At 41.3% G+C, this 25090-nt stretch overlaps 1 protein-coding gene across 9 annotated transcripts in view; it reads left to right on the forward strand.

Moving 5' to 3' along the window:
- ECPAS (Ecm29 proteasome adaptor and scaffold) overlaps positions 1-25090 on the forward strand; it is a 100810-nt gene that overhangs the window by 5296 nt on the left and 70424 nt on the right. For 6 of the 9 annotated variants that reach the window (XR_004971180.1, XM_036330030.1, XM_036330034.1 and 3 more), the window contains exons 2-3: positions 16237-16367; positions 22596-22712. Coding sequence is in view for 7 of the 9 variants with exons in the window: in XM_036330030.1 (XP_036185923.1) it covers positions 16237-16367; positions 22596-22712 (248 nt within the window). In the remaining 2 variants the exon portion in view is untranslated. Of the gene's footprint in view, positions 1-4488; positions 4593-16236; positions 16368-22592; positions 22713-25090 lie in introns of those variants that run through there. The other 3 variants (XM_036330029.1, XM_036330028.1, XM_036330035.1) reach the window with 2 other exon arrangements.

Consider the following 25090-nt stretch of genomic DNA (forward strand, 5'->3'; position numbering starts at 1 on the left):
CGATATACATGCCATAAGTTTAAATTAAATCTACCCCTGCTTTCAAACGTATTTGCCACCACACTTTTCAGGATCTCCTGAGAAGCAGAATTAGGGTTGTCTTATTTTACTTTCTTTTTTGGAGCAGTATCATTGATGTTATGAGGGTTGGCAATAGATATGATCCTGAGTTGTGATTTGTTAGAATTTGTTTTCACAAATATCATTAATTGTCACTTTGAGTCAGGTATTGTAATAGAATAATAGTAAAGCTGATGTTTGAAGGCTTAACCATGTGTTCTGATCCCTTTGTACATGTGAACTGATAGAAGCCGTGCAGCAGTGTTCCCTGTGAATTTGGTGCTGTTATTTTCTCGGTGGAGCTTCCCTCATTTTACAGAGTTATGGCTTGAACTCAGATTCTCCGATTCCTACGTTTGTTATTTCTGCTCTACCACTGTATTTACTCTATCCAAAAGGGAAAATATACAGTTTATAACAAGATCAACATGGCTCTCCCTTCCATATCTTGCTAGCTTCTGGAATAAATCTGTAGTGTGTAAAATGTGGCAACATTCTGATGTATATTGAATAGAACATAGATTTTGAGGTAAGAAGCCAAAATAAAGAGAACAGTTAGTTCTGACAAAGGCAGTTCTGAAATCTAGTTTGTGAATTACTTAAGGTTATTGTCTGTAGTTTTCTTTCTCTTTGTAACTATTTGGAATGAAATGAAATTCAGCGCAGGGCATGTGGGCTAGTTGTTCTCGTACATGCCAGTTCATGGAAAAGTTGACAATGTAGTTATGTTTTAGTAGTGGGTATGGAGATTTCTGACAGAGAAGGAAGCACTTGAGACTTTTCACCTGGTCAACTTTTAGTGATTTCATATTCTGGGCTTTATAATTATAAGGCATCCTCGGTATCTTAAGACACACTGATACCACTAGTATTCAATTTGACCATTTGACACAGCCATGGGAAACTTCAGTTGCAAAAGTTGGTCAGATAATCAACATGTCAAATACCTTCTGAGAGAGTCTCTCTGCCAGTGCCAGGAATCCTAGTGCCTTTTAGAGGATGAGCCATGGTAAGCTGTGTAGGTGAATGGGATTCTGTGGGCATACTGAGATGGTACCTTTAATGACAGCCATATATGCAATTGAACTGATCTTTGGCAAAAAGCTAAAGCAAGCCTGTATCATTTAAATTTTGGTTAGTTAACCAAATAGGAATGTTAAAATGGAAAATAATATTTCTGTGTGTTTTTTTTCTTACCAACTTCCAATCTTTCAATTTCATCCTATTGTTTTTCTTTATGCTTTCAGTAAAATGTAATTCTATATAATAAAAAAGGCTAATATCCAAATTATCCCCTCAACTGGGAGTTCAACCACCAGGCAGGGCGGCCAGCCAGCCACACTTAGCTGCTCCACCCCCCACCTCCCTCCTCCCCCCTCCTCTTCCGAGATAGGGGTGCCCATAGCCCCTCCCCTGGCCAGCTCGCCTGATCTCCCCGATTGGGGCAGGCCAGCCGGATCCCACCCATGCAGGAATTCATGTGCCAGTCTCTAGTATTTAATAAAGGCCAATGTCTGTGATAATTGTTGGCATTAGGGCATTCGACCTTGTTCAGAAGATGTTAAAGTTGTAGTCACTGCCAGTAGCTCAGCTGGTCTGATTTTGCTACAGATTAGTGGTTGCCAACCTTTCAGACCTCACAGACTACCAGTGGTCCACGGACCACAGGTTGGCGACCGCTGCTCCAAAGGTTTTCTTAAACCAGCGGTTGCTAACCTTTTTGGACCTCACTGACCACCAGTGGTCTGCGGATCATCGGTTGGCGACCCTGTTCCAGATGGTCTGATCCAATCTCTGTTTTCAGGTCTGACCAGTCTCTGCCATGATACTTGCCATCTCTTATGGCTTGTTTTCCCCACATGTTTATCAGTTCCGTTAGCAGACTTTAAAACTGAGTGACAAACTTAATGGTCCTTGCCCTAGCCGGCTCGGCTCAGTGGATAGAGCGTCGGCCTGCGGCCTGAAGGGTCCCAGGTTCGATTCTAGCCAAAGGCACATGCCTGGGTTGCGGGCTCAATCCCCAGTGGGGGTGTGCAGGAGGCAGCCAATCAATGATTCTCTCTCATCATTGATATTTCTATCTCTCTCTCCTTCACCCTTCCTCTCTGAAACCAATACAGAAAAAAAACACCCCAAAAACCTTAATGGTCCTGTCCTCAGAGGCCTTAGAATTCAATATTGAGATAGATTTATATGTAAATATAAATAATGTGAAGTATGATATGAAAAATGCCTAACAGTTCTTTGGAAACGACAAAAAGTGAGACTAGTATTCCATCCTAAGGGAACAGTAGCTTGAGCTAAGACAGAGGTTGGAAAATAATGTGTCTTTTCGAGAAAGTTTGAGTAAGTCTGATATACTGGAATGGGGGTGCTATGGCTACATGAAGGGGAAGGAGATATGATTTGGAGTTTAAGACTTGGCCCTTTCTGCCTTTTACAATTTGGGATGTTGGGCAAATTATCTTACCTTTGTAAGTCTCAGTTTCTTTATCATAAAATTGGGATAATAAGAAATACTAGTCTCATAGTGCTGTTAGGATTAATGTATGTCAAAATGCACTGCATAAACAATTAAGCTCTGTATAAATTATTGCTATTTTTAGGGGGGAACAGTAGGAGATGAAGCTGGGAAGATAGGTTGAGGCCAGTTCATATAGGAATGCCAACCCAACTAGTTTGGACTTTGTTCTGTAGACAGTAGAGAACCATCAAAGGCTTTTAAGCAGGGGTTGTAACATGAGTAGATTTGTTTTATAAGGATAACAGGTGGCAGTGGTGTAACATTGATTACAAAGATCCAGCGAACAGGAGCAGCAAAGACTAATTAATTAGGAGGGTATCACAGTGGCCAGGGAAAAGAAATTTATGGTTTGAATTGGCAAGGAGGTAATATAATCTAGAATCTCTAAAATAGGCAGAAATTACTGGCTAAGTAGATGAGGGTTATTCAGGAGAGGAAGGAGTTAGAGATAATTCCAAGAATCTACCTGAGAGGTGAGAGGGACGGGGAGAGTGTAGTCTCTAGACCAGGGGTGGGCAAACTTTTTGACTCGAGGGCCACAATGGGTTCTTAAACTGGACCGGAGGGCCGGAACAAAAGCATGGATGGAGTGTTTGTGTGAACTAATATAAATTCAAAGCAAACATCATTACATAAAAGGGTACGGTCTTTTTTTTTTTTTTTTTTTTTTAGTTTTATTCATTTCAAATGGGCTGGATCCGGCCCACAGGCTGTAGTTTGCCCACGGCTGCTCTAGACAGATGTAGGGAGGTGGGAGTAGAAAATAGAACAGGTTTGTGTCCAACAAATGAATTATTTGTTAAATTAATGATTGAATAATTGAGGCACCCATGTTGAGTTGTTTAGGGAGACTGTTTTGGATAGAGGCTAAAACTGTCGGGCATTGAAGTCAGAGCTGGCTTTGAAACCTGGCTCTGCCACTTTGTAGTTAATATCCTAAATAAGGTACTTAACTTCTGGGTCTTGGTTTCCTCATCTGTAAAATGGGAAAATAACAAAACCTATTTTACAGGTTGTTATAAGAATGGTAAGAGAATGCATGCTAAGAACTTGGCACAGTGCTAGGCAAGTGGATTGTAAATGTGTGAGAACTTTAGTTTTGAAGCTTGGGGAAGAGTAGGGATGATGGTGGAGTCATGGGAAAGGACAGATTGTCCAAAGGACAGCTAGCTGTCTGGGGGCTATGTATATGTAGGGGTGAGAAAAAGACAAAGAAGAACCAAGGAAGGGGATTAGGAGTGCTGAGAGAGGGCAAAGGTTCCCAGAGTTATGACTGTTACATTCTCAGTTAAAATGTGCTACTAACATGTGTGCCTACATACTAATATTTTTCTTACAAAATTATTGTATATTTCAGATACTTTTAATTTTAATGCAAGGTTTTGTATGTTTATAATATACACATATGCACATATATGATAAAATATATGTCGCATTGATATTAGAGTTTTTAGTCTTCAGTCAATAATTACCAGTGTATTTTTAAATTATTAGCATATCCTACATAGTAAATTTTATTTATAGAGTATATTTCTTATTCTTTCTCCAATTTGGTAATCACTATGGGGCATCAGTTAGGGGATCTTAGCATAGAAATGAAAAGTACTTTTAAAAAAAGAATGGTATCTATGTCCTGGTTGGGTAGCTCAGTTGGTTAGAGCATCATCCTGATATGCCAAGGTTGCCGGTTCTATGCCAGGTTAGGGCACATATAAGAATCAACCAATGAATGCATAAATAAGTGGAACAACAAATCCATGTTTCTCTTTCCCTCCCTCCCTCCCTCCCTCTCTCCTTTCTTCTCTCTTTAAAATCGATAAATAAAAATCAAAATAATAAAAAAAAATGGTAGCTGTGAGTATAAATCTTTTAATTGTTTTTTTTTCTGGTGTTCTAAATAATAGATTCTTTATACAATTGCATATGTACGAGTGGATGAACATACCCTTGGTGATCCAGAGGATTTTTGTCAAGACTGGATAAACCATGTATCACATTGATTGTAGAGGTTAGTAGATTTAGTTCTTTAGGATGTATGCACTTTTTTTGTAGCAGAATTTAAAAATGCATTGGTTATCAAGCAACAGTTACCCTTCTAGGTCTTCATGGGCTTTTCTCCTTTTCTAGCTATCCTGAGAGAATCAGTTTAGTTCATGTTAGTTTCTGAGGACCTGAAGTTCTATTCTCTGCTTTCACGTAAACATAAGTTCGAAAAGTTAGCAAGAAAGAGAAAAAGATAAAACTTCAAGATGTTACTTAGGAGCGTGCACAAGGAAAAGACTGAGTGTTAAGTTTGCAAGTAGCATTGTCTGCCACAACCACAAAAAATGATTTTACTTGCTCCAGGAATGTCATCATGGAATTAATTGTTTTGTTTGCGAAAAGAGGTATTGACTGAGGTATTGACAGAGGTATTATTCTGGTAATTGGATAGTGCTAATTGTGCCATTTTGACATGCACTGTGATGGAAAAGCCACTTGATTCTACTTCATCCTGAGACTGAACAAGAGTATGGTATTAGTTTCACTCTTGGATGATATTGGATGGTCCTTTGATTGAAACTCTGTAAGTTCAGATTGTAATTCTCAGATGTCATGGGCTGAATATACTATGAGTGTCTGGGATTTTGTAGCTTCAATCCAAAGGTGCATTTTGTTGCTATCTTTTAATTTAACTATTGGGTTCCTCCTCCTCCAGTACATTCTGTTTTTCAGTATGTATATTGCTGATGGTGATGTATGATGCCTTAATTCATTTAGGTAGAATTTTGAGGGATGCAATGAATGGAATATTTTATAAACCAAAGTTCAGCATTGGAACAACTTTTGTTATTTTACATATCTTCATTCCATCACAGAAAAATGGAAAATTGGGCTGTTGAAGGAATTGTTTAGAATTGAATTGTTTAGAAGATAAATGAGGAGGACATTGTTTATTCGCTCTTAGATTCTTTCTTTCTTAAAAGAACATTCTAGAGTTTACACATCAAAATGAGCACTGTCCTAAGTAATTAGCTGGATCTTAACTATCATATTTGACTTTTATGCAGTCTGAACTCTTGCATAGTATATATTACCTCCTCTGAGCCAGCTTTCATAGCTAATCTCTCTGCTCATCAGTTTACTAACACTGATTTCTAACTGGGTATCTGCCAGCTACTGTCTCTGAGGGAAAGGGCCTCCTTGGGAGGTGGGAATGTTTGTGGACCTCAGTGCATCTGGGGTCTGGCACTTATTCATTAAACTTAGGATACAGATGTGGGCTGCTGTCTCCTCACTTGGCCCAACCCTGCCTAGCTAGCCCTATGACTTCTTCCCTTCCTCTGTGTGTGTGTGTTAGGGGAGGAGGGGACAGTATAGGATGGGGTGTGTGAGCTGGGAGGAGTGGCCTTGCTGTGGGCTATGCTGGGTTGGTTGGGAGGAGGCTTAAAGTAGCCTGACATCATATGTAGATGGTTAGGATTTCTGAAGTGGCAGGAGAAGCAAGGCTTCCCTTCCTTGCTTAGAATAGTCACTAGTGTATCCTGATGCAGGGGTTCATATTGGAGTATCTGCCTGGGCCCAGGGAATATCTGCCTGGGCACAGGAAGATGGCCTGTCGATTGCCATATTTCTGGATGATGGGTGCCAGCAGGGACTGTGTTAGGAATCTCTTGCTCAGGACTTCATTGCCTGCGAGGGTTATTTGCCACCCCCTTGGACTGCCCTGGCTAGAATGAGGCAACTCCCGCAGAAACTGTGATGGGTTGTCTCTTTCTTGGAATGGATCCTCTCCCCACCTCTGACTTAATATATTTGTTGGTGCTAGACTTCCTGACATTCCCCTTTATAAGTTCATTTGCATTTATGGAGTTCCTTTTAAAAAGGTGGGGGAGGGAGCAATCCTGTATTTAAGAAGGAAGGAGTAGCCCTGGCTGGTATGGCTCAGTTGCATGCCTACTGTATACCACCAAAAGGGGTAGTGGTTTCAGGGCACATACCCAGATTGTGGGTTTAATTTCTGGTTGGGGTGTGTAAAGGAGGCAACCGATTGATGTTTCTCACATTGATGTTTCTCTCTCTAAAATCAATAAAAATATATTCCTGGTGAGGATTAAAAACAACAACAACAAAAATCTTAAAAAACAACAACAAAACTAAGGAGTAGAGATTACAATTCTAAGCATTAATTCCTCAAGAAGTATCCTGTTGACCTCATTTGGATTTTTCTAACTATTAGAGTGGCATTTAGTAAATTGAAATGGTAGAGGAATCAATAGATATGTGGATTTTAACTTTTTCAGTTAGTACCTAGTTAGGTTTATAATTCACAGGATTTATTTACCAGTAAAGTTTGGGTATTACATACAAAACCTAGATGCCAGCTAGAACTTCCTTATTCTTCATAGTTTCAGCCTCAAACTCATAATTGCAGAATATTGTCAAAATTCAGAGGTATTTATCCTTCTTCCATCACATCTAATTTTTATGAATTTCCTATAATTTACTTTACTTTATGCTTTTCTTACCTTCTGGGCTTCCTTCTAAAAATGGTGTTTTGGATCCACCCAGGTCAGCTTGGACAGGAAACTCCCTGTCTCACTGGTATGCACACACGATCACCTTTTCCAAGCATTTCAGGAATTTAGTTAACTCTCAGAGATGTGGTGAGTCATGGGGCAAGGCCTTGCTGTGGAGCCTTGATTTTCCTCCCGTTCACTGATCCGTCTTCCCTCCATCTCCTTTTCTTTTCTTATCTCCTCTGTGCAGTAACTATCGCACCTTTCCTGATTTGGAGCAGAACAGTTCTGCCACAATTGGACCTTCTGGAATTTTTCTCATTATCCTGTTTCTCCTTCCCTTCATCTTCTTTCTATAAAAAGAATCGTAAGCACTTGTCATAGGAATAAAAAACATACAATCCCTTTTCTAAGAGGTTTTGATGTCAGGTATTATAAATTATGTCAATGTAAGAAATATTCAAACCAGTAGAGAATTTTTGTGAGTTTGAGCTAAACTGACGACACTTGCCAGGAAGAAAATCTCAACAGATTGAGAAAATGCTCCAGAAAATGGCAGTTTTGCATCTTATTTTATATATTACAATTAGAAGATGTTAATGGGTTACATGAAATTCATTGGTGATTCGCCCAGTCCTGCCCCACCGGCCACCTTCTAATTAATTACTTTCAATGTGCACTAATCAGTGCACCGGCCTCTAGTGTTGTGGGCAAAAAGACAATAAACGGGCTTAATTAAGGTGAAAGTTGACCTTTGCCAGGGAAGATTCTAGCCTAGGACATTAAATACCCACCATAAATTGCTTTAAGTTAAGTTTTAATTTCAGACCATGCTAAGTTATTTTAGGTCTCTGAGTTTGTAAGTCCGCCATACAGCCTTCCCTGAGCTTGTCAGGTTTAGTATGTGGCCCCTTTTCGTCCAGTTGCCTTGCTGTAGATGTTAACTGTATAAACTTCTTTTTTTTTTCTTTATGCCTGTATAAACTTCTAAGTAGCTTTTCTAATGCAGAGGAAGTAAGATTTCATGTATTCAACAGGTATTTGAGCAACTACTCTCTGCAAGACACTGAGTTAAATGCTGGGATACCAAGAAATTTATGTCACTGTTTCTCAACCCGGGAACTCTAGAGATGGATGGAGGGAGTCAGGTGGAGTCAGATTCAAGTCACACCTCAAAGAGTTGTTATGGCTAATGAAGGGCAAATTGGGCAGTTACATAATGTACACATAAGTGGCAGGAGAGATGTAGAAAGGTCTGGGGGAGTGTATAGTGCCAGAATGGAATGTGTAAGTGTGGAACATTTTGGATTTGAGCTGGACTTTGAATAGGGAGGATTTGGATGTGTGGAGATGGAGAGATGGTTGAGAGAGTATTCCCAGTTGAGGGACTGGTTAACGAAAAGAATTGGGCTGGGAGAACATACTGTGCTCTTAATAAGCTGTTGCAATTTGGATGACAGTTGGGGAATGAAAGGGATGAATGGTTGAGAAAGTCCCCTGAGGCTAGAATCTTAGAACGGACTTCCTTTCTGATCCTAGGCATGTGTTGACTGCTTAATTTTTAATGTATTTTTATGGAAGTACGTTTCTTGCCCAGCTGATGTGGCTTAGTGGTTGAGCATCTGCCCATGAACCAGGAGGTCATGGTTTGATTCCTAGACAGGGCACATGCCCAGGTTGCGGGCTCCATCCCCAGTAGGGTGTGTGCAGGAGGCTGGTGATCGACGATTCTCTCTCATTGATGTTTCTATCTCTCTGTCCCTCTCCCTTCCTCTCTCTGGAATCAATTTTTTAAAAATTTTATTTTTTTCCCCGGTCAAGTCCTTCCATTTGTACTTGGACCCAGTTGTGAGCTGGCTTAAGCAAAAATGGGGCATTTACTACAAAGGAATCAAGGAGTCTATGGAAACAGAGGGCCTTTTCCAAACAAGAGAGGTTTGGAATGAAGGACTGGAAGTTATCCAGTTCTGCCAACTTCTCTCTGCACCTCCATGCTATTATTTCTGCAGACCAGCTTCTCCGATTTTGTGCTCCCTAGGGTAGGCTGAGGATGCCCATGTCGTTTCTTTCCTGGCATACTCTTATTAAATACAGGCACTCAGGGAGGCTTGACTCTTTGGTCCCAATTCTGAACCTGAGGAATGGATGAATTGAGTGAGGGACCCGTTCTGGCAACATTGGCTGTGGCCAGGGTACAAAGTCATGTGGTACATAGTTGTCTAGTAAAGCTTAGAATCTCTCCCATATTCTCATCTCAACCTTACTATAATCAGCATACTAGAAAGAACATTGGGTCTGGAGTTGGACTGCCTGAAGTTTGAATCCTAGCCCTGCCACTTACTACCCTTGTAATCTTGGTCAACATTCTTAATGAATCCTAAGCTCTCTTTCCTCATCTGTTAAGTTGGAGCTAGTATTACCTACTTCAAAAAATAGTACTTTAGAGGTAGATAGGTGCTGTGTATTTGGAGGGTAAAGACCTCTTTCTAAGTTTAACTTACAAGTCTGTGTCTTGTTAGCTTGGACACCTTTGGCAAGTCAGATCCGGAGCCCCAGTTTTTCATGCATAAATTCAGACAATAGCTGCCCACTTCACGTGTTTTTTTTTTGAGACTTAAAAGGCCATGTGAAACTGCCTTGCGAGCGTAAATACATTATGTGTGAATCAGAGGAAAATAAATACCATTGGGGAGAATATTTCTTTGTGGAATTGTTCTATTATAGTCTAGTGTAATTCTGTGGTAACTTGACAGATCTTCCTCAAAATAATCCTGTAGGTTTAGGCTATTAATTGCTTTATGATGCAGTAGGCAGTGGTCTAGGCATTTTCAGCTTTCCCTTTTAATCTCAGCTTACAATTAAGGCTTCTAACTTGATTTGTAATTTAAAATTTATTTTCATAATTCAGAAAAAATGTTCTTTGTAGAAGATTTTAAAAAAATCTGAAACCTGTTGTTATCAGTGGAAGTGGAGTTCTTGGGGTGCTGTGAGGATAAGAATTTCCTGAGGCCCCCACGAGAGAATGGGGTTTCATGGAAAGCTTTATAGATGATGTAAAATTAAAGGGGTTCTCCTAAGGTCCATCTCTGTCCATCTTGCCATGGAAGAAGTCCCATCCTATCTTCAGCAGGGCCAGAATTAAGGCCACTGCTATAGTTTCTGCTCCAAGTTCAAGTCCAATTCAGTTCAGCATCCTGTGTATGAAGTCCCCATGTCCCATGTCCCATGATCCATGGCCATGTGACTATTTAAGGCCACATGGCTATATGCCCATGTGCTTGCCTGTTCTCTCTCTATAGCCATGTGGCCTTAAGCAGCAAGAGAGAGCAAGAACAAGAGTGCGAACAAGAACAAGAGAGAGCACAAGAAAGATGTAACTCTTGGGGGTTTTTAACCAGGAGCTTAGATTTTGTGCCCTTCTGATGGGTCCACTCTCTAGCCAATCCATTGTTTCTGAGACTAGACTGACAGGCAAGCACCTTCCCTATATCACCTTGACTTCATTGCACATGCATCCACCTCCTCTTTTGTTCAATCCCTTCTTCCAGTGGTTTGCAGGGAATGGACCAGTGGTTGGTTCCCTGAGGAGTGTGAAGCTGTAGCTTCCTGATGAAGCTTTTGAGATGACCATCTATATATATAAAAGCCTAAGCGACCATTATGTTCGAACAACCGGTCCACCAGTCACTATGATGCACACTGACCACCAGGGGGCAGATGCTCAATGCAGGAGCTGCCCCCTGGTGGTCAGTGCGCTCCTACAGCCAACCTCCTGTGTCCCCTCCCCCAGGGCCCCGATTGGGGCAGCAGTAGGCCAACCTCCTGCAGTCCCTCTCTCCGGCCGGCTAGACCCCTCTCTCCCCGCTGATGGCCCCGATCACTGGCCAGGCTGAGGGATCCCACCCATGCACAAATTCATGCACCGGGCCTTTAGTGCTTATAATGTTGGGCCCCCTCTTTGCTCTCTTTCTATTATTAATATTAACTGGCTAATTAGGATGATAACATTGTCACCCTGAAATATAACTGTTTTCTCTTTTTAAATCACACAAGTTATTAAGGTTCATGAAGTAAATTAGTGATGACATAGAATAAAACAAATAAGCAAAAAAAAAACAACAAAAAGAATCCTGAAATTCCACCATATGGGGATATTCAATACCTTATAGTCCTTTTCCTATTCTTTTTGACAGTGTATGCTTTTCTTGCATACTTCCCAAGGAGTGTTTTGATGTTCAGGTTGTCATGAAAAGGTGACATCTCTAAAAAAACTGATTTATTGCTTTTACTTTATGTTGTTTTTTTCCCCTTAAGTGATAATGTGAATGAAATACTAGTATTTGCCTTTTATAATCCTGTGAGAAAATAGCCTTTCCTCCTTAACTTGGAAGTCAAAGTTATATATTTTTTGGAGAGATCTGGAGAGTGAGCGATTTCTGTGGATAGTTTTAATTCTCAGGGATAATTTTCAGAAAAATCAGTGGCTAATCCTTAACCTTGGTTGGTTGGTTGTTTCTTCTTTGGGAGGGTAGAAGAAGAAGGTTTCTTCTTTCACTTTAGATAGGGAAACTAAAGAGGTGAACAATATGAGTTAGAGAATTATGTAATGAAATTTAATGAGTATATTTATTTTTAGTAGTTTTTTTGCTACATGAATGTAATAGTTGACATAATCTAATCTGGATTTTGTTGTTGTTTTGGAATTTAAGAATCTCAGTGGTTTAAAAAACATTTTTTTTTTTTTTTATTGACTTCGGAAAGGAAGGGAGAGGGAGAGAGAGAAACATAAATGATGAGAGAGAATCATTGATCGGCTGCCTCCTGCATGCCCTCTCTAGGGGATCGAGCCCACAACTCCAGGCATGTGCTTTGACTGAGAATAGAACTGTGACCTCCTGGTTCATGGGTCGATGTTCAACCACTGGGCCAAACTGGCCGGGCAGGAATCTTTTTTTTGGTACAAGTTTCAAAATAAATGTTTTTACTTGAGTTGGGTGATAGTTACATAGTAGGTGTTTATAATAATTCATTAAACTATATGTTTTGTACATTTTTCTAAATGTTTAATTTCACAATGAAAAGGATTAAAAACCCCCACAAAAGAACAGGTTTCCTATATCCTTCTATGTGCCTCCCCCGAATAAAAAATTCCAGCTGGATTAAGGACTTGAATGCAGAAAGCAAAATCCTAAGAAAACATAGATAAATATGTGTCAGAGTCTCCAAGACCACCCCAAGGCTCAGTGATTTGCTAGGAGGATTCACGGGACTCGGCATATAGTTGTACTCATGGCTAAGATTTATCATAGGGAAAGGACACAAAGCAAAATCAGCAAAGGAAAAGGTACATGGGGGTGAAGTCCAGAGGAAACCAGGTGCAAGCTTTTTCAGAGTCCTCTCCCAGTGGAGTCACACAGGCCACACATTAATTCCTCCAGCAATGAGTCATGACAACACATTTGAAACGTTGTCTTCAGATACTCAGTAGAGACTCAGTGCTGAGGGGTTTTATTCGGTGCTCGTCACATTGGCACTTTCTGCCTAACACATACCAAAAGTCCAGTTTCCCAAAAGGAAAGCAGGTGTTCAGCATAAACCATATTGTTTGTATAAACAGTTTAGACACAGTGAGTCACTCTTATCAGTTCTTGAAATGGTGGGAACTGTCCTGAAATCCAAGTTTCCAGATGCCAGCTGAGGGCCAGCCTTGGCAAGTGAAGACTTCATAGCAGTCTCATGCTTGCTATGTTAATTCCTTTCTGCAGAATATAACATTTTTTTATAATCCTCGAGTGAAAGGGCATTAAAATTTTTTGAAGTATGTTTTTATTGATTTTTTGGGGGGGGAGGGATAGGGAGATAGAAACATTGATAAGAGAGAAACACAAGGATCAGCTGACTCCTGCATGTCCCACACTGGGAATCAAGCCTGAAACCTGGGCATGTGCCCTCAATGGGAATCAAACTGGTGACCTCCTGGTTCACGGGTTGACACTCAATCACTGAGCCACACCGTCCAGGCGAAAAAGGCATTTTTAAGCATGACTAGAAACTCAGAAGCCATAAAAGGAAGGAATGGTAAATTTATATTTTAAGAACTTAGAAATGAAAAGAAAGAGCTATGGAGTCAAAAGGCATTGTAGGAGGAAATAATTTGTAATATATGGGATAAAAGGGGGAGATTTTCCAATATACAGTGTAGTGGGAGCTGGGAGTCCTGACCAATGTAGTCAGCTCTCTGCTGGAGGCGCTGAGGCCAGCCAGACATGGCAGGAAGAAGAAAAATAAGTCTCAAAAGCAGATGAAGGAAGCTTTTGTCAGTAACCACAATGGAACCAGCATGCTGGAAGCTACCCTGGACTTGTGCTTGCCTGTGCTCTGTATCCTGTGCAGAGGGCTCCTGCTCTTTCTCTCACAGCACTTGTGGTCTTCGCTTACCTAGAGAACTGGTTTCTTCAGTGACTTTGTCTGCCTAATGGTTTCCCAGTGACCACTTTGACCATTTGTCTTCATTTATCTTCCTTGAGCACCTTGCTGTAATTATCTCTGGGGTAGGGCTATTCTATCAAATATACTGCTGGAGAACTTGCTATGCCAGAATGCCTGCCCAGAAAATCCTTAAAAAATTCTTAAAAGTTAGTCTAGAATCAGAATACATTTAAGCCACCTCTTATTTCTGTGTAACTAACAGTGCATTTACTGCTGTTACCGTTTTGGTTGTGGACTTTCCAGTTTTTCCCAAGAAGATTTGTCAAAACTGAGCTCTCTGGGACAGGAACAATGGATTTTAGAGTAGGAGGCTTTGTTTTAGGGACTACAATGGCTTGTCCAGATATTAGGAGAAAATGTATGGAAGGATCCAGATTTTCTTTATTTACAAAGTGATTGTAGTCTAGTCACTAGTCTTTCTAGGAATAGGACTATTAATCATTATAAAATCTATTAGAGGCCTGGTGCATGATATTTGTGCACTTGGCGGGGGGGGGGGGGGTCCCTCAGCCTGGCCTGTGCCTTCTCACAGTTCGGTACCCCTTGCTCCTTAGCGCCAGGTTCGCTGCTCCTTAGCACCAGGTTTGCCTGGTTCGCTGCTCCTTAGCAATGCTGCGGAGATGGGAGAGGCTCCCGCCAGCTGTGAGCCTGGCTTCTGGCTGAGCGGCGCTCCCCCTGTGGGAGCGCACTGACTACCAGGGGGCAGCTCCTGCATTGAGCATCTACCCCCTGGTGGTCAGTGCGTGTCATAGTGACTGGTCATTCTGGTCGTTCCGCCATAACGGTCACTTAGGCTTTTATTATATAGAAGAAGGTAGGCTACCAGGAAAATTTAACTGAGTATGAAGTTCACTGGAACTTCTTCTTTACCTTATTAGTTGTGAAATTGATAACATCACTGCTTTTGATTCTGCCCCCCCAAAAATAAATCCTGGATTGTGGCCATCAACATTACTGTATTATATCAGCTAGCCCTTGAGTGTACCCCATTGAAAAGGTTAATTAAAAAAAATCTTTATTGTTGAAAATATTACATATGTCCCCCTTTTTTTCCCAGTGACCTCTTCTAACCTGCCTCCACCTCCCACCCCAGGCCTTCACCACCTTATTGTCTGTGCCCATGGGTTATGCATATATGCATACAAGTTCAAAATGTTAATTTTGTATGACACTGATGGCAGTGGCACAAGGGTTGGTTTATTAAATGCCAACCGAGAGTGAATAATGTCTACCTTGGGATGTGACAGTACACATGGCTGGTGTACAAACAGGGTCATGTGTGCTTAAAAAAGATCACATGTCAAAGACTGGATAAAAGTAGCATATTGTATTCTACTAACAGCTGTTGACCTTTTTGTATCTCTAAAAAATTCAGGTATACATGTAAAAGTAGCATCTCGAAGAATGGCTTTTTGTATTTGGATAGTTGCTTCTAGCCTGGTCCTTCTTAGTAGTTTATTACTGGGTGATACAATTTTGAGTTTTGTCAAATTTTAATTCAAGGGGCTCTAGTACTGTGTGATTAGAAACATATCTAGTCTTTTGCTACAAATAGAAAGTTTTTAGAATCTCTAGTCTCTGAAGCTGAAAGAAAGAAACCCAGTCTTTGTTTAATCACAATTATAAACAGAAACCAGTTGATTTTTTTTTTTTTGCTATCAAATATAACAACTGGCCTAATTAACCTGTTGGTACATATATTGCATGGCAGTACCTCTGGGCCTTATTTGTGCTCAATCTCTGTGTGTTTACCAACTGTTTAATTATATATATGTGCTACATTTGCAAGATAAGACTAAAATGTTGGTGATCAGTAGGGGTTGGATGTGTGTATTTGAACTATTAATGAGGAAGAATAAACATTAAATGTGAAGAAAATGGGCTTTTGGCAATCCAGTGTTAATTCTATTTTATTATGAAATTAAGAGTTTCAACTTTTCTATAACTGTAGTGGGGCTTCATATTTTAATGTATCTCTGCACTTTGTAAAACAAAGCAATGGAAAAGAAATAAAGCCTTGTGACTTGTTAGAATATTAAATTTCAGTATTTTAAAGAAACGTGTTTATAGTTGTGACACTGGAAGATTGGAGGGTGGGGAGGAGGGTTTTTACTTTCTATTTTATATCACCTTATACCATTCTCTTTTTTATTGTATATATTTTATAATATTACATTAAAAAATAATGTGAGTTGTGGGGAAAAAATGTTATTACCCAATATACTTGGTATATTGTGCCTGGTATCTGATTAAAGTTCTGCCTTGCTCTGCTAGGTAGGACTAGAAGATTTCTTTAAAAAAATTCAAAATTTTGATTAGGCCAGCTGTTATACTGTATTTGATGGCAAAAAAATTCTTTCTATAACAAAATTCTTTAGGAAAATGGAATAACTTTGTATGTAGGAGATAATTTTGTTATTCCTGGCTTTGTTTTCCTTTCTTCTAGATGTTAAATGACTGGGAAAGTTGTAAGAGTATAACTAGCTAGTAGCCCTTTTCAGTGTCATTCCATAGCTGTGTCAAAATTATCTACATATAAGGCTAGCTATGTTAAAGTCCTGACTGAAGGATCTGTAGTACAATAAAGGATTAAGCCATAAGAACAATTACTCTTGGTTGTGTTTGACTTGCTAAATTCTCCTTTTTTTACTTTTTATATTATAGATCAGCTTGAACGGGTCTTTTTACGACTTGGCCATGCTGAAACAGATGAACAGTTACAGAATATTATATCTAAATTCCTTCCTCCTGTTTTGCTCAAGCTGTCTAGCACCCAAGAAGGAGTACGCAAAAAGGTAAGCATGTTGGGACAGTTGGGTGAATTAAATGGTGAATAAATAGATATATATTATGAAGTATATTTTCCTTTCCCATTATTGAAATCTAGGTTCATGATTCTAATTATGGTCTTTCAAAATGGAGACCACCTTACATGATTTAAAAATAGCTTTTGTATGCTTAGCACAGCTGCATTTAGCACCAACTATATACAGTTGGCATCAGTGCCAGATGATATAATTGAGATAATTATTCTGAAATGTATGGAGGCTTGATCTAAAATTCATGCCTTTGGGTTTTTTTTGTTTTTTGTTTTTTAATCCTCACCCGAGGATATTTTTTCCATTGATTTTTAGAGAGAGTGGAGGAGAGAGGGAAAGACAGAGAGAAATATTGATGTGAGAGAAACACATCGATTGGTTGCCTCCTGCTTGAGCTCCACCCAGGGCCCAGCTGGAAGGAGCCTGCAACTGAGGTACGAGGTATATGCCCTTGACCAGAATCTAACCTGGGACCCTTCCGTCTGCAGGCCAATGCTCTATCCACTAAGCCAAACTGGCTAGTGCTCATGCCTTTGATTCTAGTATGAAAGTTGATGGTCGCGGGGCAAAAATATTCTTTAATCATTGGCTGAGTGTGAATATAATCTTAATTAAAAACTAGCAAAATAAAAATTTTTGAAAGCGCGATGTTGTATAGCTTGTTTTAAGATTCTGTAAAGTCCTGTTACCAAAAGCTGGATAACTGTCACGTAAAGATTTTCTTTTTTTTTTTACATCTTTGCCTGAGGATATGTTTATTTGTTTTGAGAGAGAGAGAGAAAACATCAACGTGTACATGCCCTGACCAGGAATTGAATCTTCAACTTTTTGGTGTAGGACATTTCAATCAACTCAGCCACCTCGCCAGGGCCAGAATTTTCTTTTTTAACCTAAATGTTTTCATGGAACATTTACCCCCTTCATTTTTAAATATTTCATTCGTCTTCTGGTTGTACTAGACCTTCGAGCCTTTGATCTGGTTTCATCTCTTGGGCTACTCTGATTGATTGGCAATGGCAATTGGCAATGCCTGCCCTGAGAGGGCATCTGAGCTCTGTCCTGACTTTGGTTCATTGGAGAAAGAGTATCTTTAAGAATGTCTGTTATGTTTGCAGGAAGGAGTAGGGCATTCTTGTTATATATTTGACATGCCTGTTGTTAATAGGGTCTTGCTGAGATAAATATGTATTTGATAATGTCACTATTCTATTTAAAACTCTTCTATGGCATTCTATTACACTTAGGATAGCAAAGTATAAAAAGACCTACATGAATTGGTTTGTGCTTACTTATTTAGCCTCATTAGTTTTGTCATTCATTTGGCAGATATTTACTGAATGCCTTCTGTATGGCAGCTGGTAAGGATATGTTAGTGAATGAAAGAAACAGCTAGTTGGGGATACCGGTATTAAATAATCAGGCATAGAGTATCTAGTTGTAAACTGTAGTAAATGTTAAGATGGAATAGGATTCTATGCAAGAATATATTTGGGGCATAAGGTACACCTCTGTAGGTGTGTGTGTGGGCAGTAGCCAGGCAGAGAGATGAGGGAGACCAGTAAAGACAGAGATGGCCTGTACAGAGGCTCTGAGCTAAAGCAGAGTGTGAAGCCTTCAGGGAGCTGAAGAAGGCCACACCGATGCACACAGTGCACAAGAAGGCAGGCGCCAGGGAAAGGAAACAGGGATGCCAGTGGGCAGCGATTGGAAAGGTCATGGATAAATAGTTTTAATATGTGAAATTTTGAAATCAGTGAAACTAACAATTAATTTGTATTGCCTCTCAATTATGTAATTTTGGGGGTTTTTATCAATTGCATAATGCATATTAGATTTAACCAGGATATCCTGTAAGGTAGCTGGGAATTTGTGGATAAATTGAGTGAAAGAGAAATTGAAGTGTTTTTTTGTTTGTTTTGTTTTTAAATATATTTTATTGATTTTTCACAGAGAGGAAGGGAGAGAGATAGAGAGTTGGAAACATCGAAGAGAGAGAAACATCGATCAGCTGCCTCCTGCACACCCGCCACTGGGGATGTGTCCGCAACCAAGGCACATGCCCTTAGTCGGAATCGAACCTGGGACCTTTCAGTCCGCAGGCTGATGCTCTATCCACTGAGCCAAACCGGTCAGGGCAAAAGAGAAATTGAAGTTTTAGATTTCTACTGACATATCATTAGAGTATATTTCCTATTTTAAGGAAAATGAAGTTTGTTATGTAGAATTCTACTTTACACCTAACTTTGTATATTCAGACTCATTGGGATAGCTAAAAATTAAAGACTGACTGTAGCAAGTGTTGACAAGAATGTGAGCAACTGGAAATCTTAGACTGTTGGTAGGAGTGTAAATTAATATTATTATCACTTTGGAAAATTGTTTGGAGCGTTCTAAAGTTTATCATATGCGTATTCCATGACTAAGCATTTTCAAGCCTGAATTAATATACAACGTGTGTGTACATAGGTGTACCAAAAGGCATATGTAACAATGTTCATAGCAGCATTATTCATGATAGCCCAAACTGGAAAATAACCTAATGTCAATCAATAGGAAAATAGATAAATTGTGCTATTTTTCCACTAGAGCAGCCGTGGGCAAACTACGGCCCGTGGGCCGGATCCGGCCCGTTGGAAATGAATAAAACTAAAAAAAAAAAAAAGACCGTACCCTTTTATGTAATGATGTTTACTTTGAATTTATATTAGTTCACACAAACACCCCATCCATGCTTTTGTTCCGGCCCTCCGGTCCAGTTTAAGAACCCATTGTGGCCCTCGAGTCAAAAAGTTTGCCCACCCCTGCACTAGAGCAATATAAGTGAACTAATGATATGAGCAACATCATGGATGAATCTCAAATACAGTGTAGAATGAAAAATGTTCAGACACATGAGTTCATTTTATATGTTTCATTTATATATAGTAAATTAAGAAATGGTGGTAGAATGGTGTTGTAGTTCTGGTAGTTACATAGGTGTGTTTATTTTGTGAAAATTTATTGAGCCTTATATTGGCAGTTGTGTACTTCAGCTATATGTTATACTTCAATTAAAAAGTTGGCCCCTGGCCCTGGTTGGGTGGCTCAGTTGGTGGGAGCATTGTCCCGTACACCAAGTGTTGTAGGTTCAATTCCTAGTCAGGGCACATACCTATGCTGAGGGTTTGATCACTGGTCGGGGAGCGTGTGGAAGGCAACTGATTGACATTTCTCTCCCTCCTTTCCTCTCTCTAAAAAAAATAAAATAAAAAATCAATAAAAATAAGTTGGCCCTGGCAGGGTAGTTCAGTGGGTGGTTAGAGCTTCATCCCGATATGCCAAATTTGTGTGTTCGATCCCCCGGTCAGGGCATTTACAGAAATCAACCAATGAATGCATAAATCAGTGTAACAACAAATCGATGTCTCTCCTTCCCTCCTTCCCTCCCTCTTCTCCCTCCCCTCCCTCCTCCCCTCCATCCTTCCCCTCTCCCCCCTTCCTCAAAAAAAAAAACAAGTTCGTTAATAAATAAATAAAAATTAATGTGTAGTGAGGAGAACTGATATGGCCAAAATAATATATACCTGAGGTTTGTAATTCTATAGACTCACTGCAGAAGTTAATTATTATCGATTTAGCCCAAACTGATTCAGCTGATTTCTTGATTTTTTAAAATCTATTTATTGATTTTTTTTACAGAGAGGAAGGGAGAGGGCTAGAGAGTTAGAAACATTGATGAGAGAAACATCAATCAGCGGCCTCCTGCACATCCCCCACGGGGGTTGTGCCTGCAACCAAGGCACATGCCCTTGGCTGGAATCGAACCTGGGACCATTCAGTCCGCAGGCCGACGCTCTATCCACTGAGCCAAACCGGTCAGGGCTGATTTCTTGATTTTTTTATGGGTTTATAGAGAACTCTAGACTGTAGACAACCAAATTATGAAATTAATATTTAAGGAGATAAAATTGGTTGAAGAAAAATAAGTAGTTAATTCATTTAAAACAAAAAGTCCTGCCCTATCCGGTTTGGCTCAGTGGATAGAGCGTTGGCTTGCAAACTGAAAGGTCCCAGGTTCGATTCCAGTCAAGGGCACATGCCCGGGTTGTGGGCTCGATGCCTGGGTTGTAGGTTTGATCCCCTGTGGGGGACTTGCAGGAGGCAGCCAATCCATGATTCTCTCTCTCATCATGGATGTGTCTCTCTCTCTCTCTCCCTCTTCCTTCCTCTCTGAAATCAATAAAAATATATTTTAAAAAAAGTCCTTAAAAATAAAGCATGTAACTGTGCACACAATTGTTTATCACTATCAACAATAATTTTCCAACCATCTTTCTAAGAATCAACTTAGATTCATTAGATTGCCAGAAGGGGGCTATTTCCTTTGTATCCTTATGATTCTTTTCCCTGTCATCAGCTGTATCCATAGATCTGGACCAGGTAAGAAGTTTGGAGGGAGTGTGCATGGTAATGCACACTTCTAGGTTTCTTTAGGGTATCAGCAGTCCTAAGGATGTCTCATCCTGACAGGCTTGTTAGTTTAGATGAATTGAACTCAATTATCAGCATTTGAAGAAGTTAAATATATGGACCTTCGAGTCAAATCTTAACTATGTCACTTGCTGGTTCATATCCTTGGATAAGTTACTTCTTCCCTGAGCCTCTGTTTCCTCACCTGTAAAATGGGAATGACAGTATCACATCTCTGGTTATTGTAAGAATCAGATGAGATAAGGAATGCAAAATGCTTTGCACAAGTTTTTCTGTGCTCCTCTCTTAGCAAGATAGTCTCACTTTTATGGTAAGGTTGGGGCCATTTGACATGAGCCTCTGTTATCTTTTTTTCTATCTTTGGAAATTGACGAACTCTTTTTCTCCTGTCTTTCCCACTTAAGGGAGAGGAAGCTGGTCATTACTTAAAACTCTTCAGTAGAATCAGATGATCTTCAGAATAAAGTAAAAATTCCTCAGTATTTTCCCCAATACCTTATATAATTCGGGCCCTTATCTTACCACTCTGTGTTTCAGTCAGATGCAGTGTGTAATGTCATTTTCAACCTGTGTGCCTCTTATTAACTGATTCTGTGCTTGGAAATTTATCTGATTTTTAGGAGTGGTGTTCTTGTCCTTTTTCTCTGAGGTGCTTGACCTGGCAGGTACTTTCTCTTCTGGAAACCCAATGTGTATTTCTTGTGTACATTTCTCTTTTTTTGTAGTATTCGTGGTGTGTCTTAGTCAGCTTGGGTAACAATACCATAGGCTAGGTGACTTACACAACAAACATTTGTTCCTCACAATTCTGGAGGATAGAAGTCTGAGATCAGGATGCCAGCATGGTCAGTTTCTTCGTGCATGAACTCTCCATGATTTATAGAAGGTGGCCTTCTTGCTGTATCCTCATGTGGCAAAGAGAGAGAGGACTCTAATTTCTTTGTCTGTTTATTACGATATCAACCCCATCATGGAGGCTCAAGCCCATGATTCCATCCAAACCTAATTACCTCCCCAGATCATCACACTGGGGTTTAGGCTTCAACATGTGAATTTTAGGGAGACAGACATTTAGTCCATGGCATTGTGTGTCTCACTCATTTGTTCACAGGTGTTCTGGGGGACTGTGCCTCAGTAGAGGCCCATCTCAACTTTGATTAACCAAAGCACAGTGTAAAAATAAATTCATTAGTAAAATTCTGGTGCATGGAGCCCTGGCTTGTGTGGCTCAGTTGGTTGGAGCATCATTCTGTACACTAAAAGGTTGTGGGTTTGGTTCTTGGTCAGAGCACATACCCAGGTTTCAGGTTTGCTCCTCAGTCCGGGCAGATGTGGGAGGTGGCCAATCGATGTTTCTCTCTCACATAGATGTTTCTCTCTCTCTCTCTTATTCTCTCTCTCTCTCTCTCTCTCTCTCTCTCTCTCTCTTTCTCATTCTCTCTTGCTCTCTCACTCTCTGTCTCTATCTCCCTTCCTCTCTCTAAAATCAGTGAAAAGGAAAAAAAAAATAAAGCTAATGAAACTACTATTGTAAAAAATTCTGATGCATGGATTCTTGGGGGGATATTGCATACTCCCTTTCTGGGATGTAAAATTTAATTTTAAAGACAACAAAGTAGCCACTATTTATCAAATAAGTACTATCTGAGAAATTAATTTGTTTTGTATTTCTCAGATAAGTCTGAGAAATGAATTATGATCAGTAATTTCAATTTATATCTCTCTGTATTTTAGGTAATGGAACTGTTGGTCCATTTGAATAAGCGTATAAAAAGCCGCCCTAAAATACAACTCCCCATAGAGACACTGTTGGTTCAATACCAGGACCCTGCTGCAGTTTCCTTTGTCACAGTGAGTGTTATCTTGGAATATTTTCTGACTTACTGTAATTTTCTTTCATAACATTTATTAGATGTCATCAATATATTGGCAACTTAGAATTTTACTGTAGACTATTTCTAAATGAAGCATGGGATGTTTCCTTTAAATGACACAGTCTTACCACTGAGCATTGATCTAGAGGAACCGTTACCAGGATCGTGCATGGGCTTTTACGTTGGGCAAAGGAATGTTGGTGAAATGACTTGTCAGATATTTTGATCTATAAAATAATGATTTGATTCATAGTAAAAGATTATATGAGGCCAATCTGAATAGAGAGAAGGGTTATGTAGCATAGGCATGAATAAAAGATAATAGAAGAAGAAAAAAGGGTAAAATGGTAAGAAGAGATACAAAGGCTGAGTTTTAAAAACATCTATGTTTCTGATATCTATAATAATAAAAGCGTAATATGCTAATTAGACTGGATGTCTTTTGGACGATCTTCCGGACGAAGCCAGGGCTGCAGCCCTAGGATCCAGGCAGCTGCTGTGCTTTCCAGGGAGGGATGGAGGCAGCTGCGAAGGCCTACTCTTGCACGAATTTTGTGCATCTGGCCTCTAGTCTATATATATAAAGAGGTAATATGGTTGTTGGTCCTAATGGTGTCCCAGTCATGACTGTTCAACAGGCAGCGCATGCATAGGAGTTGGTGGGCGGGGACAGGGACAGGGACTTGCGCCACTGGGACATGAGGCTGTTGCTGGGGGTGCCCCCCCCCCCCGGGTGGAGGTGCGCGCAGGCCTGCTGTGCCACCCGGCCCGGAGGGGGGGGATCAGGACGGGGGCCGCCCCCCGGGTTGAGGTGTGCTCAGGCCTGCTGCGCCGTCTGGCCAGCGGGGGGGGGGTGTCAGGACAGGGGCGGGGCCTCGGCGGAGAGCTCTCAGCACTCCTATGCTGGGGTCTGAAGGCGTGGAGAGGAAGGGAGAGCAGATAGGCAGTTAGGGGGATCAGGCCAGGAGGGGAAAGCAGATAGGCAGTTAGTTGGATCAGGCCAGGAGGGGAGAGCATATAGGCAGTTAGGGGGATCAGGCCAGGAGGGGAGAGCAGTTAGGACCATCAGGCCGGCAGGGGAGTAGTTAGGGGCATCAGGCAGGCAGGAGAACAGTTAGGGGCATCAGGCAGGCAGGCAGGTGAGCACTTAGGAGCCAGTGGTTCTGGATTGTAAGAGGGATCCCAGATTGGAGAGCGCGCAGGCCAGGCTGAGGGACGCCCCTCTCCCCCCCCCCCCCCCCCCGTGCACGAATTTTGTGCATTAGTCCTCTAGTCTAATCTAATAATAGACATACATGGTAATTGACCATACCTCCACTATGCTTCCCATTGGCTAATCAGCAGGATATGCAAATTAACCCAACCAAGATGGTGGCCGGCAGCCACGCAGCTGAAGTGAGCAGGAGGCTTGCTTGCTGCAGTGATGGAGGAAGCCAAGGTTCCCTGCCTGCCGTGGCCCGGCTCTGAGCTCCACTCTAAGCAACAAAGTTGCAATTATAGAAGCTAAACAAACCCCAGATGCCTGCTTTCAGTAGGCTGTGGCCTGGGAGCTGGAGTGGCAACAAAGTTTCAATTATAGAAGGTAAATAAATTCCATAATTAAAAAAGAAAAAAGAAAAAAAGGAGAGGTTGGGAGCTTCAGTCGCCAGCTTGGCCAGCCTGAAAACAGCCCTCAGTCCCTCATCCAGACTGGCCAGGCACCCCAGTGGGGACCCCCACCCTGAAGGGGGTGCGGGCAGCCTCAAAATAGCCATCAGCCCCTCATCCAGGCTGGCCAGGCACCCCAGTGGGGACCCCCACCCTGAAGGGGGTGTGACCAGCTGCAAACAGCCATCAGCCCCTCACCAAAGCTGGCCAGGCACCCAAGCAGGACCCCCACCCTGATCCGGGACACCCTTCAGGGCAAACCAGCCGCCCCCACCCGTGCACCAGGCCTCTATCCTATATAGTAAAAGGGTAATATGCAAACTGACCCTAACAGCAGAAAGACTGGGAATGACTGGTCACTATGACACACACTGACCACCAGGGGGCAGACGCTCAATGCAGGAGCTGCCCTCTGGTGGTCAGGGCACTCTCACACGGGAGGAGCTCTGCTCAGCCACAAGCCAGGCTGATGGCTGCCAGTACAGCGGTGGTGGTGGGAGCCTCTCCTGCCTCCTCAGCAGCGCTAAGGATGTCCGACTGCAGCTCAGGTCTGCTCCCTGCTGGCAAGTAGACATCCCCCGAGGGCTGCCGGGCTGCCAGAGGGATGTCTGATTGACATCTTAGGCCCAATCCCCTGGGAAGCGGGCCTAAGCCAGCAGGTGGTCATCCCCTGAGGGGTCCCAGACTGCGAGAGGGCACAGGCTGGGC

This window comes from Myotis myotis, unplaced genomic scaffold (assembly GCF_014108235.1).
Source record: "Myotis myotis isolate mMyoMyo1 unplaced genomic scaffold, mMyoMyo1.p scaffold_m19_p_12, whole genome shotgun sequence".
Classification (NCBI taxonomy): domain Eukaryota; kingdom Metazoa; phylum Chordata; class Mammalia; order Chiroptera; family Vespertilionidae; genus Myotis; species Myotis myotis.